General features: G+C 36.0%; 1 protein-coding gene across 1 annotated transcript in view; it reads left to right on the top strand.

Moving 5' to 3' along the window:
* Nucleotides 1-17502, top strand: part of PIGK (phosphatidylinositol glycan anchor biosynthesis class K) — a 134965-nt gene extending 117463 nt beyond the window's left edge. The window contains exon 11 of the mRNA XM_036859284.1: nt 16026-17502. Coding sequence (XP_036715179.1) covers nt 16026-16142 — 117 coding nt within the window. The 3' untranslated portion in view covers nt 16143-17502. The remainder of the gene's footprint in view (nt 1-16025) is intronic.
* The last annotated feature ends 768 nt before the right edge of the window (nt 17503-18270 follow it).

The raw sequence follows: 18270 nt of genomic DNA, 5'->3' as shown, positions 1-18270 counted from the left end.
AGATGCATTCCATGTGTGCTGTATCTGCTACTTGACCATGAATAGCTAGGAGGGCAGTACTCAGGAGAGCCAGCATTTCTGGGCACGTGCCTTGTACCCATTTAGTCTCTTGTTGATATACCAACCTTTCTTCCCCAGTTCTACCCCTAAATCCTAACACCAACTGTCTCCAATATGTGCTCTATAGCTCATTAGTCTTGTGCTTATTTTAATTGCCCCATAATATCCGTGAGGTTAAAGGAGTTGCCTGGAGGAGGAGAAGTCTGGACCCATTCCCAGAGGAATTCTGCAGTTTAGTAGCATTTTTGTAATGGTTAAGAGCGCTGACTTTGAAATCAGACTAAACCATGTTTCAGTCCTAGTGAAACCACTTACTAAAGCCTCTAGCTTGTGACTAGTCAGGTTACTCAATCAGTTTTCTCATGTTTGAAATAAGATAATAATAATTATGTCACAGTGCTATTGTAAAGATTAAATTAGATAATATATATGGAGGTCTTACAAAGGAGTAAGCACTTTGTACAGCACTCCATAAATGATAATCATGATTATGGGTAGTGGTGGTAGTTTTGTAACAATTGTTAGTTTTCCTTATCCGTAAAACAGGGTAATAATATTATCTACCTTAAAGGCAATGCATTGACACATTTAAAATTCTTAAAATAATGCATGGCATATGATAAACATTTAAAAAGTGTTAACCGGGCCTCCCTGGTGGCACAGTGGTTGAGAATCTGCCTGCTAATGCAGGGGACACGGGTTCGAGCCCTGGTCTGGGAAGATCCCACATGCCGCGGAGCAACTAGGCCCATGAGCCACAACTACTGAGCCTGCGCGTCTGGAGCCTATGCTCCGCAACAAGAGAGGCCGCGACAGTGAGAGGCCCGCGCACCGCGATGAAGAGTGGCGCCCGCTTGCCACAACTAGAGAAAGCCCTAGCACAGAAACGAAGACCCAACATAGCAATCAATCAATCAATAAATAAAAAAATTTAAAAAAAAAAGGTGTTAACCATTATCATCTGCAGTTTCTGCTCGACTCTCTTGGGTTCTTCCCTCAGGCATTCTTATCAGTACAGATCTCTTGTTCTACAGGCTGACTGGAAATCCCGTTCCTCTTTCTAGATTCTCTCCTTTCCAAATCAGAGATGTGGAAATTTTTGTAGACTCTACAGAAATATATGTCCTTTTAACTCTGGCTTAAAATTGGGTAATATGGTAATTTGTATCTTGCAAGGTATAACTTGTCAAATTTATTGCCATGAAGTTCTTTTTATATCCTCTTATTACCTTTCGAATGTCTGTGTAATCTATAGTGATAGTCCCTCTTTCATTATTCTCTCTTTTTCTCTTTTAATCAGTTTTGTCAGAAGTTTATCAATTTTATTGAACTTTCAAAGAAGCAGTTTTGGGTTGTTGATATTTTTCTCTCTTTTTTTGTTTTGTCTTTTATTGAATTTCACTTTTTAATTTTCTTGTTTCTGCTTACTTGGGTTTCATTTGCTCCTCTTTTTCAGATTTCTTCAGGGGGAATCTTAGATTACTGATTTTAGAAATTTCTTCTAATATAAGCACATAAAGCTGTACATATCTCTGTAAGCATGTTTTATGGACATCCCCCACATTTTGAAGTGTACGAATGAAGAATGTCGCCTGCCATTTCAGTAAACAGGCTGCCCACCATCAAGCCCTCAGCCCCTGCAGCCCCCCCTGACAGTGCACCCTGAGGGGAACTCAGGACGCAGAAAAACAGGGTACTGGCGCTAGATAGTTAAGGTGCACATCAAAGGAAGAGTTTCAGTAAGCCCAGACTCTTGCATCTTTCCTTACATAGAAAAGTGCTAAATTCATTAACTTGAGATGTCTGGTTTTTTTAATATAACTAGCAGTAAGTAATCTTTTGATGTTGGACCCCTGGGTTTGTTTCTTTTTCTTTATTTTTCAAAAACTGTTATATATCCTGATACATTCTGGCTCCTCCCCTGCCTCTTTGGAGCAGTCCCTCTGAGCTATCTGAGAGGCTGTATCCCGGGCTTAAGTCCTTAGTAAGTCTGCCGAATAAAACGTAATATTCAGTTTTTAGGCTTTGCATTCTTTTCAGTTGACAAGTGTATTTTCATTTTCATTTTTATTCAGTTCAAAATATTTTTTAATATCCCTTGTGATTTCTTCTTGGGTTATTCAGAAATGTATTGTTTAATTTCCAGGTACTTGAGGATTTTTCCAATTTATCTTTTCTGTTACTGATTTCTAGTTGAATTCCACTGTGTAGAGTACTCTGTGTGATTTCAACCCTTTTAAATTTATTGAGACATGTGTTATAGACCAGAAATTGGTCTATCACGGTGAATGTTCCATGTGTGCTTATAGAGCATGTGTATTCTATTGTCACTGGGTGGAGTGAAATAAATATATCAATTACATCAAATTTGTTGATAATGTTCAAATTTTCTATATTCTTACTGATTTTTTTACTTATTAATTCCGAGATTGTGCTGAAATATACAATTATAATTTTTCCTTTCAGTTCTTTCAGTTTTTGATATGTGTATTTGAAGCTTTAAGTACATACACATTTAGAATTGGTATGTCTTTTTGATGAATCAATCCCTTTATTTGTATGAGAAGTTCCTTTTTATCCCTATAATATTCAATATTCTAAAGTCAACTTTGTTCTGACATTAATATGGCCTGCCCAGGTTTCTTTTTCCATGATATTTCCTTTTCCATTTGGATACTTTTAACTTATCTGTTTTGAATTTAAAGTAGTTTCTTATAGGTAGAATATCATTGGGTTTTATGTTTTTATTCAACTTGACAATCTTTGCCTTTTAATTGGAATGTTAAGATCCTTTCACTTAATGTAATTATCAGTATTTAAATTGGATTTAAATCTGGTTGGATTTAGATCTACTATATTGCTGTTTGTTTTATACTTGCTCCATTTGTTTTCAATTCCTTTTCTCTTTCTGTTTTCTATTATTTTGTATGATCCCATTTTAACTCCACTTTTGGTTTATTAAGTGAATCCACTTTGTTGTTGTTACTCTAGGATTTATAATATGCATCTTTAATTTAATACAGTCTACTTGAAATAATATTATATTATTCTATGTATAAGAACTTTATAATGATATATTCTCAATTCCTCCCTTGCATCCTTTGTACTGTAGTTATTATACGTTTTGTTCTTACATATTTATGAACCCCACAATACATTATTATCATTTTTGCTTTAAGCAGTCAATTATCTTTTAAGGAAATTTTAAAATGAGGAAAATATTTTTATATTTGTTTACCAATTTACCATTTCGATCTCTCCTCTTTCATTTGTGGAAGTCTGTATTTCCGTCTGGTATAATTTTCATTCTGCCTGAAGAACTTCTCTTAACATTTCTTGTATTATAGGTCTGCTATAGGTATACCTTGTAGTATAGGTATTTGGTATACTACCTTGTAGTATAGGTCTGCTGCAGTGTACGTCTGTTGAATTCTCAAAGCTTTTGTTTTACTGAAAGTTTATTTCATGTTCATCCTTGAAAGATTTTTTCACTTGGCAGATTTTCCCTAGAATTCTAGGTTAACAGTTGTTTTCTTTCTGTACTTTAAAGATGTCTTTCCATTGTCTTCTGGTCTCCATGGTTGCTGACAGCACATCTTCAATCATTCTTACCTTTGTTGCTCTGTAGCAGGGGTCAATACACTTTTTCTTAAAGGACCAGATAGTAAATAGTTTAGGTTTGTGGGTCATCTGGTCTTCTTTACAACTACAGAACTTTGGTGTAGTGTGAAAGCAGCAATAGACAATATGTAAATGAATGAGTGTGGCTGTGTTCTCATAAAACTTTGTTTGTAAAATCATGTGACTGGCTCATCTGCTGTAGTTTGTTGAACTCTGCTCTGTAAGAACAAACCTCTTTTTATCTGACCTCTTTTAAGGTGTTCTATCACTGTTTTTCAGCATTTTGATTATGATATTCCTTTGTGTGGCTTTCTCTATGTTTCTTATGTTGGTGTTGAGCTTTGTGGATTTGGTGGTTTATAGTTTTTATGAAATCTGGAAAAAATTTCACTCATTGTTAGTTTTACATATTTTTGTCCCTCCCTACTTAGGACTCCAATTGCATGAATGTGATCTTGCTTAATATTATGCCCACAATAGGCATATCTTAGGCTCTGTTTATTCTTTTCTCTTTCTGTCCTTCATTTTGAGTACTTCTATTGCTATCTTAATAGTTCTCTGTTAATTCTTCTGTAGTGTCTAATCTGTTAATTTCATCCAGTGTATCTTTCATTTTATATATATTTTTCATCTCTAGAAATCCTATAATGGGTCTTATCTAAATATTCTATTTCTCTCCTCATATGTTCATGTTTTCCTTTACATCCAATTTATAATAGCTGTCCTAAGATCCCTGTCTACTAAATCCATCACCTTTTTCATTTATGTGTCTATTTCAATTGATTAATCTTTCTCCTGGCTTTGGCTGATATTTTCCTCCTTCCCATGTCTTTTTTAAAAATTGGATGCTAGCTATTTTAATTTTTTGTTGTTGTTGGCTGTTGCATTTTGGATTTTTGTTTTATTCATGTAGCGAGTGTTGGATTTTGTTCTAGGATCAGTTTGATTCCTCTAAGGATTGCTTTTAAGTTGTTTTAGGCAGGTCCAGAGTAGTCTTTTTTGGGTGGTTGGAGATAGCCCCACTGTCTCTGATTTATTCTGATTTAGCCCCACTATAAGCTGGGACAGGGTGCTCTGCATATTATGAGTATTGGGAATTGTTTGGCCTGTTGCTTTTGGTGTTTTGTTTTGTTTTTCTGTACAATCTTCTTGTTATGAATGCACAGATTAGAACTCTGCCAAAGATTTAAGGAAATCCCTCTGCAGTTCTCTGGAGCTCTCTGTGGAGCCCACTCTTCTCCAATAGTCTACCCTGAAAATTCTAGCCAACAAAACCTCCCTGAATTCTAATCTGTGTCTCTTCAGCCCTTCAATACTGCCTGGCTCCGTTGGGGGTACTTTCCTTGTGCTGCAGCTTAGAAATGGCCTCCAGGCAATAAGCTTAGGCAATTGAAGGACTCATCTTATTTGTTTCCATTCTTTCAAGGATCAGAAAACTGCAAATTGTCCAGTATCTGAAAACCATTGTTTCTTACCTTTTGAATGATTATCTAGTTGTTCAGAATGGCAGATAATTCCTATAGCATTTAATCCTACATAGGCAGAAGCAAAACTCTGATTACCTCTTAACAGACACAGATAGATACTATTGATAAATGAAACTTTATTATGTATTTGTGGGAACAGTGGGTTAATTCTCTTAGTTAAGAACTAAAAACTAGATTCATTTATTTCAAACTTCAAATTGTTTTACACATTTTTAAATGAATATTTTTTTAACTTCTCACTAGAGAGTCTTGAAAGAGACTGTGTTGTTGTTATTTGATTAATGCCATTCTTATTATTTTCCTTAAGTCATAAAACCAAGATGTAAATTGGTACTTAATATTTATGTTTGAATATTTTACATTTCTTATTTTCAAGAAGAAAATCATATATAACTAAGACAAATTGATTATTGTATTCAAAGCTTATGAGACCTTGATAAGGTTCAGAAATGGATAAGGTATCACAAACAGATCAAAATGTAGCAGAATCACACCTGTAAATTAACTATAGTGTAAGATATAAACCAAATATCATCAGTGCCCTGAGAAGAAGAAAGTAATTCTTACCGAAGTATGAGAACAGGCTTCTCCTGGAGGTGCTATTTGAGCAAGGTCTTAGAGAATAAATAGGTATGAAAGAGTAGGAGGAATTAGTCTAGAATATTTCATTCTCTTTTATTTTTTTTAAACGTATAAAGTTAATATCCTAATAAGGTTTTCCACTCAAGAAACAGTTATCAGATGTAATAAATAGTTTCATTTCAAGATTTGTTTGTTAATTAGTTTTCTATAGGTGTGTAACAAACAAATTTAGAAATTTAAAAGCATTTATTATCTCACAGTTTCCATGGCTCAGGAGTCCAGGCACAGTTTAGTTTAATCCTGCGCTCAGGGTCTAACAAGGCTTCAATCAAGGTGTTAACCAGGACTGCAGTCTCATCTGAGGCTCAGAATTTTCTTCCAAGTGTACTGATCATTGTCAGAAATAAGCTTTTCATGTCGTAGAACTGACTGTGAGGCAGGTCCTCAGCTCCTAGAGATTGCCTGCCATTCCCTGTCTGTGGTCCATTCTACAGCATGGCTGTGTGATTCTTAAAGACCAACAGGAGAGCATCTCAGCTACTTCTAATATATCTGTCTCTCTCTCTCTTTTTTTTTTTTAATTTATTTATTTTTGGCTGCGTTGGGTCTTCGTTGCTGCATGTGGGCTTTCTCTAGTTGCGGCGAGCGGGGGCTGCTCTTCGTTGCGGTGCACGGGCTTCCCATTGCGGTGGCTTCTCTTGTTGCGGACCACGGGCTGTAGGCGCCCGGGCTTCAGTAGTTGTGCCACGTGTGCTTAGTATTTGTGGCTCGCAGGCTCCAGAGCGCAGGCTCAGCAGTTGTGGCGCATGGGCTTAGTTGCTCTGCGGTACGTGGGACCTTCCCAGACCAGGGCCTGAACCCGTGTCCTCTGCATTGGCAGGTGGATTCTTAACCACTGCGTCACCAAGGAAGTCCCTATCTGCCTCTCTTGACTTATGTCTCTGATATCTAGACCCTCTTTTAAAGGGCTCACCTGATTGGGTCAGCCCCTTCCCCCAGGATAATCTCCTTTTTGATTAACTGAAAGTCACTGATTTAGGGACCTTAATAACACCTGCATAATCCCTTTGTCTTTGCTATATAATGTAACCTAGTCAAAGGAGTCATAGTCACCATATTCATCATATTCACAAGTCCTGTCCACGCTCAAAGGGAAGGAATTATACAGGATATGTACACCAGGGAGAGGGAATCTTGGGGGCTGTCTTAGAATTCTGCTGACCACAGTTTGATTTATACTATTAGTATACTTTGAAGAGTACAAGTTATATTTTATAGAGAGGATGTGGATAGACTGGAAATACTAATAAACTACAACTGATTAAACAGTTGAAAACAAATAACTAAATTATTTTCTAAAGTAATTGTCACCTCAGTAGATTGGTTTTTTTTGTTCTTTCCTTAAATAATTTAACTGATCTGATACGCTCATTATATTTTAAGAAAAGAATCTCAATGAAACCTTGTAAAATTTCCATTTGCTTCCCGATAAACATGTACAATTTTTAAAATCCTCAGTTTTTTCTTTTTACATAATTTTAATACTTAGATCTATTCTCTGTTAATTATTTTGAAGTTCTATGGTAATGTTCTCCTAGCAACATGAAAGGGGAGACTGAACACTGTTCACAATTGGCAATGTAGTGTTGCTAAGCTACCTGTCTTTTTCATTTGAAATATTAGGCATTTCAATAATAGGTAGCCCTTAAGCTTTTAAGTGTTTGCTCATGACACATTACAGTGTTTTATGTATACTTTTCACCTCTGTATTATAGCTATTATTGTGAAAGTTTAAGAAAAAAAGAAGAGTGTATTTAATAGCAGTCAGTAGAGTACCTTAACTACATAAAATTAGTCATTTTATGAGAAGCTATAATATGGACACAAATGAAATTATAAGCTATACTTTCATATGAAGTTACCTCAAATGCAGCTGTACTACAAAATGCAATAATTATACCAATATTTCATTTGATTTTAAGTAAAATCGTTGTAGAATGCCTAAAATATTACCTATAGTTGTTTTAAAACTGGCAGTATTGTTATTCTCTGGGAATATCATTAAATACATACTGAAAAAACATTTTATTATATTATGTTGCTGTCATGCTATTCACATTACTTCTTCTTACAGTAGAATATCAAGTACTAAACGATATCATTGCAGAACATATCCTAATTTGTAAAAGATGAATATATGAAGATTATTCTAGGTGGACTCTTTTAATAAAAGTTTTTCCTCTATATTCCCCTTACCCCATAAAAATAATTAAAGAAATACATGTCCATTGTAGAAAATATCTTCAAAAGTATAGATAAGTATAGAGAAGAGTTTGAAACTACCTCTAATCCTCCTTCCCCCAGAGAAACACTATTCAGACTTTAGCATATTTCCTTTCTTTGAATATTGCTATAGAAATAAAGATAATATTTCATACTCAGTTTGCATCTTTTATTTTCTTATTATTACAGTATAAGCATCTTTCCAAATCATTAAAATTAAAACATTTTTGATGACTAATTATGTGGATGTACAGTATTTCTCATTATCTATATAGTTTCCTGTTTCTATTATGTAAATAACAGTGATAAGAAAATCTTTGTGCAAAACCTTTGTCAGCATTTCTGAATTCCTTACTATAGATCCTAGCTAGGACTGTAACAGATTCTAGGAATGAAAAAATACAAACATTTTAAAGACTTCTGAACATGTAAATAGATTACTTTCCCTGAAAAGTTGACCATCCTTATTAACATGTACTAGTTTAGTTTTAAAAAGAGGAAGAAATAGTTAAAATATTACTTTTAACTTGTTTTTATGATCAAAAAATTGTATTTTTTCAAGTGTTTATCAGCCATCTGTAATTATTATTTCATGAGAATTTTCATTTCCCTGTAACACTTGTTGATATATCCATGTGTCTTTTCTTACTGATTTTTGGGAGATCTTCAAGTAGTGAATTTATTCCCCTTTCTGTCATATTTTCCCATGTATTTGCCTTTTAATTTGATTTATACACTTTGTAAAATACAGATCTTTCAAAAAGTTCTTTTAAACATCTCTCCACCTTTTCTTTTTATTTCCATTTATTGCTTTTAGACTTATAAATCCCTTTACTGTGTAGATTCCCCTACATTTGATCTCCTTTTACCATATTCACCTGTGGGTGGTTGCTGGGTAAACTCCCAGAGGCATCTCATTGTCTCAAATCCCAGCATGCAACTGGACATTCACAGAGTGAACCTCCCGGCCCTGATGCTTGCTATTCCCAAACTGCATCGTTTCTTTCATCACGGTTCCCTAAGTGCCAGGGGGTTTGGCAGTGAACAAAGCAGATGCAGATCTCCTTCTGTCACCTTCCCCCTGCTAGCTAGGCTGGAGCATCACTCTTTTCCCACTGCCTGGCTTTTCTCATAGCCGTGACTTTGCTCCATGTGCCACTGTTTGGGTATTGTCTCCTCCTCTCCATCAACTCAGATATGACACCTTGTTCAAGGGCCAGCTCATCCAAGAAGTTCTTCCTGAGTAGCCACCCACCTGACAGTCCCTTAGCTTGCAGGCCCTTTGACTCATGTGTTCTGCTCTCCACAATGAGCTCCTTTGTAACTGCGCTCCACTGGTACCATTAAAGTAGCTACCATTGTGATGGATCCCTGGGTGCCAGTTTACAAAAGTAAATAAAAAATTTTTTTTACATCTAATTCTTAACCATGTGAAGTGTATTTTGATTTATAGTGTTGGGTTAAAAACAAAACTGATTTTTTTTTTAATGTTAATCCATTGTCAGAGCACCAGTAAGAATATTTCCTTGCCCATTGATTTGTGATAGTTCTTTTATAATATACCAAATTCTTGGATACTGGGCTGATTGCCTACTCTCTGTTCTGTTTCATTGATCTTTTCTATTTTGCATCAGAGCAGCGTTATAGATTAGCTTTATCGTATCCTTTTTGATATTCGGGACTGTTTACCCCTCTATAGAGTAATACAGATTTTTACCATACATCTCGTGCTGTGGGTATTCCTGGATATTTTATGTTTTTTACCGCTATTGTGAGTGCAATTTTTTTCTATTCTGTTTTCTGATTCATTTTTACTGGCACATTGGAAGGGTATTTTTTTTTATATTTATCTTAAATCTGAACTCTTTGTTCTCAATAATTCTGAGTTGATTTGTAGAGTTTGTATCTAATTATAAAATCTGCAAATATGAAAATTTACTTCTTCCATGAAGTTATATCTGGATTGGCTGGAAATTACAGAGTGATATTAACTAATAATATTAATAGTGGGTATTTTTGTCACAAAAAACAAAACAGTGGTCAACTTTCTATTGAAAATAAAATTATAGTTAAAAACAAATCATCTTTAGTTATCCTAGATTAGATTAATTGCTTTGCAAATTTACCATGTGTAAGATACATCAAGATTCTGGGAGATATTCATTTCTCTAGCAGAGGGTTGGGTAGGGGGGCAACATCTGATTATACTAATTGCTAGCTAACTTCAAAAGGAAAGGAACTAGACTTGAGATAGAGATTTCAGGGACTTCCCTGGTGGCGCAGTGGTTAGGAATCTGCCTGCCAATGCAGGGGACGTGGGTTCGAGCCCTGGTCTAGGAAGATCCCACATGCCGCGGAGCAACTAAGCCCGTGCGCCACAACTACTGAGCCTGCGCTCTAAAGCCCGTGACGCACAACTACTGAGCCCACGCTCCACAGCTACTGAAGCCTGCGCGCCTAGAGCCCGTGCTCTGCAACAAGAGAAGCCACCGCAATGAGAAGCCTGCGGACCTCAAGGAAGAGTAGCCCCTGCTCGCCGCTACTAGAGAAAGCGTGCACACAGCAATGAAGACCCAACGCAGCCAAAAATAAATTTAAAATAAATTAAAAAATAAATAAAACAGGGTAAAAGAAAAAAGAGATTGTAGTTTGGACGGGGAAGGCTAGACAGAAGCGAGGTGAGTTAGCCTCTAGATTCCCCCACTTTATCTCCTCGGGAGCAAATCCTAGCATGGTGGCAAGTGGAGTCAGCCTCTTTCCAAGAAGACTACAAGAGAGAGCTAGAAGTGAGCATAACTGCAGCTCCCTTAAAGTGCGGGATGGGTAGCAAAGAACATTCACAAAATTTACCTCTAGAAGACACTATAGCATGACTTCTTCAGAGTCTGGCTATACATACTGTTCAGGTGTGACAGGTGTTTGTTGAAGTCATTACTTTGTGAAATTTAGCCCAGATGAGTGAATGGGGCTGGATTTCTTATTCTAGGAGGACCCAAGGGGGTTATCTTGACAGACCTCCCTCACTTCAACCAAGTTCATGGTCAACAAGGAGTTGATTAGCTGCCCTTCATACTGTTTTTATATATACTATTGTTGCAGAAACCTGAAGCTACAAGTATGTAAATGGAAAGTTTATTTTCTTATGATAATAAAGGATCAGGGTTTTTCCTTCTATATTGATTGTCACCTCAGTGGATGTATTCCATAGCTTTTGATGGATAACAAACCACTCCACAACTTAGTGGCTTAGAGCATCAACCATTTATTTGGCTCATAATTCTGAAGGTTGGCAATTTAGGCTGAGTTTAGCTGGGCAATTCTATTCTTAGCTGGGCTCCCTCATGAGTCTGTGGTCAACCTTGGGTTGGTTAGGCAATTCTACTTCTGGAAGTTGGCTAGTTGCTGACTGGAAGACCTAAGTTCTTCTCCGTATGGTGTCTGTACCTCCAGAATCCTTGCCTAGGTTTTTTCTCATGGTGGTAGCAGAGGTCTAAGAGAGAGCAGAAGCAGGCAAAGAAAGCCTCTTGAGGCTAGCATTGGAATTAGGACACTGTTGCTTTTGTTCCGTTCTGTTGGCCAAAAGAAGTCACAAGGCCAGCTGATTCACAGAGGAAGGACATAGAGTCTACCTCTTGATGAGAGCTGCCATAAAGCAACATATTCCAAAGGGTATGGACACAGGGAAGTATGGGGAATTGGGACCATTTTTTTTGCCATCAGTCTACCACAGTTTGGTGAATGAAGGACTCAGAGATGTGCTTCGGACACTATCTTTGTCGTCAATATAGATTTTAATTTTGCTGTTACAAATTGTATCAGTGCCCTTTTTATCTCAACCTATTGTCCTTGTATCTTGTATTATTTTTCTCTTTATACTATTCATTTGGTTTTGGCTTCTTGTGCATTTTTATTCAAGTCCATGTCAAATAAAATTTTTCTAAAATTATCTTTTGGTTCTTTATCAAATCTATTCAGAGATATGTTCTCTGTGTCTTCAGGATATTTCTTCTTCATGTGTGGGAGTATTTTTAATCATGGACCTCACCGTGTTTTCTTCCCTTTTTCTTAGAATTCTGTTAGTATTTGCCAACAGAGCATGTGGACGTTTCTCACTGTCTACTTAGATTTGAATGCCTTTTCAGATCCTCATCTGAAGAATAGTTGTTAGACATTCCCCAGTGACTGGCAGCCAGTCATCAACTGTGGTTTTGCTAAACTAAACTAGGATCATCTGCTACCATGCTATGTACGCCTGGTTTTGGGACAGTTTAAAAAGGTGAAGTTTGTGGAAAAACCATATTTCTTAACATATATTATTAAAAGAATTTTTCCTGTATTCTCCCTTCTTTGCAGAGATTTTCATTTGGATATTGAGCCTTCTTAGATGCAGTAAACCATTCTTAGATGCAGTAAATCCTACCTTCTGACATGCTCTTTAGTAGGAATTGTATTTAAATGGATGTAGAAAGAAGTGTGCCACTGGTCAGTTGGGAATGAGTTGCACTACTCTGGCTGCCTCATAAAGCCATCCTCTACTACGGCAACACTGTTTCTCTTAAACAGCAGGCAGAAAAAGGGAGAGAGCTAAAGTCCCTTTCTCAGCTGACAGAATTACTGTGTTTCACAGAACAAAGCAATCCTTTGTACCCTGTGTACTATTCAGAAAACTGGGCCACCATTCATTTGTTTCTAGACCTGGTTTCTGGACTTATAGATAGTGAGGTTGAGGTTTCTTGTCAGAGGTTAAATTAATTTTGGTAGAGTGAACTCTTGTCTCTTTCTGTGCCTTTCCTGAGAAGATGGCAGCAGCTGCACTGGCCGGGTTCTACATGGATGCCATGCTAAGCTAAGAGTCCAAACTGTATTTAATTAATAATTCATTTTCCATTTTTTGTTAATCAAATATATGTAATGAATATCCAATAAAAAATATAGCAACCGCAAATAATAGTTTTTTAAAGGGTGAGATTTGCTACTTTTGTTAGCTTGTACAGTGTTGTGATATGAATAAATACATCACTCCATAATAATTTTGGAGTAATAACATATATTTCCTAGTCCTCCAGTATTGCTTTCAAAGTTTGCTGTTGGGGAGCCACAGCTCTAGCACTTTGCTTTTCTCTCTTGTCCTCTTCTGGGCATCAGTGGTCTAAATGTGGGACATGTTTGGCTGAAGGATCAGGAAGCAATGCCTCCAGAATTCTCTGAAACAGTTTTTGGAATAACAGATCGAAATAGCTATCTTTGAAGAAATGATAGTTACTTCTAAAGAAGCTATAGTTGTCTTATCTCTGGCAACTATTTCTGGCTGCTAAGTTTAAGATGTAATGGTATGAACTACCAATGTTTGACTAGTAGAAAATAAACAGGACAAAAACTGAGCAATAGTTAATCATGTTTAGTTCACTCACTTGTTTTTTCATGTCACATGCTTGTGATACTTACATTACCTATCTTTAATATAACTATGTTTTATATTAATTATTATAGATTTTCCACTGGAATTAAGATTTTTCACAATGTTGTACAACGTTCCAAGAGCTTATAAACCATCTGAAATGGTTTGAGAACCACTGAGCTTATCATCTTGTAAGATACTAGAGGGAAAGTACTTTTGTCATCATCGTCATCACACACGATCAGAAGCCATTGTAGACTTGAGTAGAAAGTAACATGAGGAAACATTGGGTTTAATCCTTGGGGTGTGTGGGGAGTTTTCTGGAATGAGTGGTGGAGGGTGAGAGTAGACGTGGCAGTGAGAGTGGAATGCAACCACTGTAAACACATTGTCAGTTCAGTTCATATTAAGCATTTGATTAAAAACTCCTAAAACTCTAGCATTATTGATCCAGATGAAAATATTAAGGTGGATTTCTCTTCTGTTAGTTTGATAAGTTAATTTTGAATTGATGAAAGTTATACAAATTAAAATTCTAAAAATGATATTTTTTTTCAAACATTGTTCCTCATAACTGGCAAACACAAATGAAAGTCATCTAAAAAGTACTTTGAGTTTCATATTATTACTTTTCTAGGTAGGAACGTGTAATTATAGGATACGTTTTCAAAACTACATCATTGCAGTAACTATGCATTTATTCATTCCCAGGAGGTATATGTTACTATGCCCTAATTTTACAGATTCAGAAATTCAGAGTGGAGTAGTGGCTTGGCAGGCTTTAAGCATTAAAACTAAACTTTGAATCCAAGGCAGTTGATTCTAAATCCCGTGCTCTTTGAACCACACCACAACAAGCCTTGGTTTGTAAATTATTTATTTAATTTCTTAAATAACAAAAGTAATATGTGCTCAAGGCAAACAATACCTAAATGCATACATTATATATGGCAAATATATATTATACAGATATATATTTGTATTTTGGAAAGATGTGTCTAACAGCGATATGGTTGACAGATGGAAAAGAGGGAACCTTGGAGGAAGAGAAACTAGTTAGGAAACTATTTTCAGTAATCCAGACAAGAAATGATAACAGCCTCCCTCCCTCCTTCCTTCCTTTCCATGTGATGATTTGAGAATTGAGTGAAGAGCATTAGGTGTCCTGGTTATGTAGGGGGAAAACCAAAGTATAAGATTTGGAAACCTCTAAGAGATTTATGAGCCTTTCTGGGATCTAGCTTACATGGTGACTAAAGCAAATTTCAGATTACAGTTTCTTGTCACTTTAGTCTATTCTAAAATAGGATTCTTATAACTATCCTTACAATCTTGGCTAGTAATTCAGGAAGTAGAACTCATAAAGAGATCGTAGTCACGGACCTTCAGTTTCAGGGTCATAATGTAGCTGTTGAAATGACAACTAAATGGGGAAGACTGGTCTGCCTTTCTTTGCTGGGCAAAGAAACACACAAGACACTTGGCTGGATGTTGAAGGGTAAGGAATGGAGAAGGGCATGTAAAATGGACTCAGCCAGACCTTGTCCCTGGAAGTTTGCAGGGAGATAAATGATAAAGGTAACTATAATAGTAGATAGGAGTAAAAGTAGAAGGGGCTACAGATTCAAAGAAAAGAATTTATCATCCAGGAAAATCTGGAGGAGTTGGCATTTGAGTTAGTGAACTTTGAATAGGAAGAATAGAATAAGGAGCATTCTACCTCAAGGGAGTAATATGACCAAACTCACTGGCCCCTCCAAATATTTGTTGAATATCTGAATAAATGGAATCAGGTAGCATTGTTTTTCCACCAATTTACTCGGTATAATATAGTGTCTCCTATATGCCAGGCACTGTGGCAGGTAGGTGCTAGGACTATAACAAGATGACCCTTATAGAGGGTCATCCTCTAATAGGAGAGAAAGTAAAACGAACTAATGACTATATAAATTCAAAGTGAAAAAGGACTGTTAGGCTACTGAATAACTTGGGTGAAAAGAGATGTTGGATAGGGTAGTCAAGGAAGGCCCTTTTGAGGGAACAAAATGTCATTTGAAACTGATCTTTGTAAGAACCACTTTGAGGTATTTACCCTGTTTGAAGTCTTTACCATTGTTGCTATCCAAATACAGTCCTCCAGGACTGGTTCCAGGACCCCTGCAGATACCAAAGTCCGTGGATGCTCAAGTCCCTTATATAAAATGGTGTAGTGTCTGCATATCACCTAAGACGTCCTCCCTAGACACTTTAAATCATCTCTAGATTACTTATAATACCTAATACAATGTAAGCGCTATGTAAATAGTTGTAAATATAATGTAAATCCTATGTAAATAGTTTCTGGTGTGTGTCAAATTTAAAATTGCTTTTTGGAACTGTCTGGAATTTTTTTTCCCAATATTTTCATTCCACATTTGGTTGAATCTGTGTGTGGAACCTGCAGATAGGGAAGGCTGACAGTACATTTAATTTGTCTAAATTACTCCCCCTGAGAGTACAACCTGTGAATTTCCTATTTTCCATCAGTATTTATTTTATCTATTGTTGACTTATTTACCTGTTGTTAAATTTATAATGTCATCCTTGTTTTGCAGAAACCAAAGCTGAAAGATTGGCATCCTCCTGGGGGTTTTATTCTGGGATTGTGGGCACTCATTATCATGGTTTTCTTCAAAACGTATGGAATCAAGCATATGAAGTTCATTTTCTAGATGCGATGATGTATGAGGAACACTACATGGAAGACTACAACCTTGGATAAAAGTTCATGTCAATATATTTTTAAAAATACATTGCTCTTGTGTGATTTGGCAGAAAGTATAAGGAAGCTAAATTTGAGAGAACTACTGGTTTTATAACTCAAAAATAATTGTTAATGCAAGTGCTAAATGACACTAAATATACTTCAGTTTTTCATTTTGTATTATTAAAATATTGGGACAAAGAGATCGGAATATACTCACTGACTCTTTTTGAAAATAAGAATTTCCCCTTGTTTTATCCCCTTTTCATTTGGAAAAGAAAAAAATGTGAAGACATTAAATTCTCACTAGCAGGGGTAACTTTTGTTAATATTTTTGTATATGTTCTCCCAGTCTTTTTCATACTTTTTTTCTAAAATAGAGAGCATATAGAACATACCATTTTATAACCTTACTTGTCATTTTGCAGTATGTTGTCAACCCTTTCCCTCTCCTTGGATATTCTTCAGGAACACGTGAACGGCTGCACACTATCCATTTTATGAATGTGCAGTAATTTATTTAGTATTCTTCTCTAATTAGACCACTTACTTTGTTCCCCAAATTTTCTTTTGGTTCACTCTTTAATGTGTTAATATTTTGTCAGCTATTCTTGGAATTCTGCAGCTAAAATGATAAGTAAATATGAATAATCAGTTTCTTAATCTGTGGTACTGACAGTCTCCAGGACCTTATTTACTGTCAGTTTATCTGGAAAATTTAAGATCTTGGGGAATTTCACATACTGATTGCTCAAGAGAAACAAACCTAATCATTTTTAATTTCTAAGCATTCTGTGATCCTCTAGAATTGATCACCTCCTCTTCTGTTTCCATGCTGAAAGAGATGTTGTTTCATTCTGTTTAAGGTAAACCTTGCCCACTGGCTGGATCTACACTTTTTCTGGGACAATCCCGTAAAATGGATGGACTGTAGGAAAAATTCATGCTTGTGGCCCTGTCTTCGTGTCTGACTGATGTATCACATAAGGCAGTAAGCTCTTTTCTGGTCTCTGACAAGATGCAAGAGCTTATATCCCCATCACTGATTTTTTTCATCTTGCCAGCCATCTTCATATCTATCTCGTAACTGGAAATGGTATTGAGATTGTGCTTTGCCATCAGCCCCAGATATTGTTTTTTCACATATAAGCGGTAAAAAAAAAGTGAAAGTTGAGTATTCATGTCCCATGGGATACTTTTTTGTATTTTATCTGTTTTATCCAGGAGCTTCGTGTTAATCTTTATTCACTATGAAGATATGTTTTGCAATTGTAGGAAACATTCAGAAGACAACCCTTCCTCTACAATAAAACCTCTTAAAATTAATAGTCCTTAGACTCTGTTTTGCTTTTAGCACTTAAAATATTACCCTTTAATTATATGCAAAATGGTCATGCTTTTCACAGGCAGAGGATTAACTGTGTTATCTCTCAGATTAGAACAAATGACATTGAGGCTTTTTGCCAGCTCTGAATCTTCATTTTAATTGATCTTTTTATTGCTGCACTAGATAAATGAAGAAGGACAATTTTTATCTGATTATATGAAGAAGCATCTTTTTGTACATAGAAAGGGGGAAAAACAAACTTAAATTCGAATAGCTGGATTGTAGTAGTGCTAAGAGACAAAAAAAGGTTGACCATGTAAACACTTACATAAGGTCACGGACACTCTGGTGGCCGGGAGCTACTTAGAGTAGTAAAGGAAATATGATTGTTCTTGAGCCAAAGTCATTTAGTTTGAGTATAATGAAACATACCCTGATGGTAAAGACTACTGGAAAGTAAAAGGATTCCTCTTCAGAGATTGTAGAAGGTGCCCTTCTTAGTTAAAACCAAACTGGGAAAAGTAATACTGGGTATAATATACAGTATTAATTTTATTCCAGACAAATTTCAAAGGGCAATTATTTCTTTCTGTTTCATTATTGAATTTTCAGAATATAGTTAAAGCAAAAACCTTGAAATATGTTAAATGTTTAGCTCATCACCATAATCTTTTTACATAAAGTATATTCTGCCTTCAGTAATAAGTAAATCCTCTGCATATGTTAAGTGGGTAATATCGTAAGTGTAATTAAATGGTCCAGACCTTAA

The sequence above is a fragment of the Balaenoptera musculus genome, chromosome 1 (assembly GCF_009873245.2).
Source record: "Balaenoptera musculus isolate JJ_BM4_2016_0621 chromosome 1, mBalMus1.pri.v3, whole genome shotgun sequence".
In the NCBI taxonomy this organism is placed as follows: Eukaryota; Metazoa; Chordata; class Mammalia; order Artiodactyla; family Balaenopteridae; genus Balaenoptera; species Balaenoptera musculus.
Note: the sequence above shows the minus strand (reverse complement) of the source record. Positions and strands in the feature narration are given on the sequence as shown.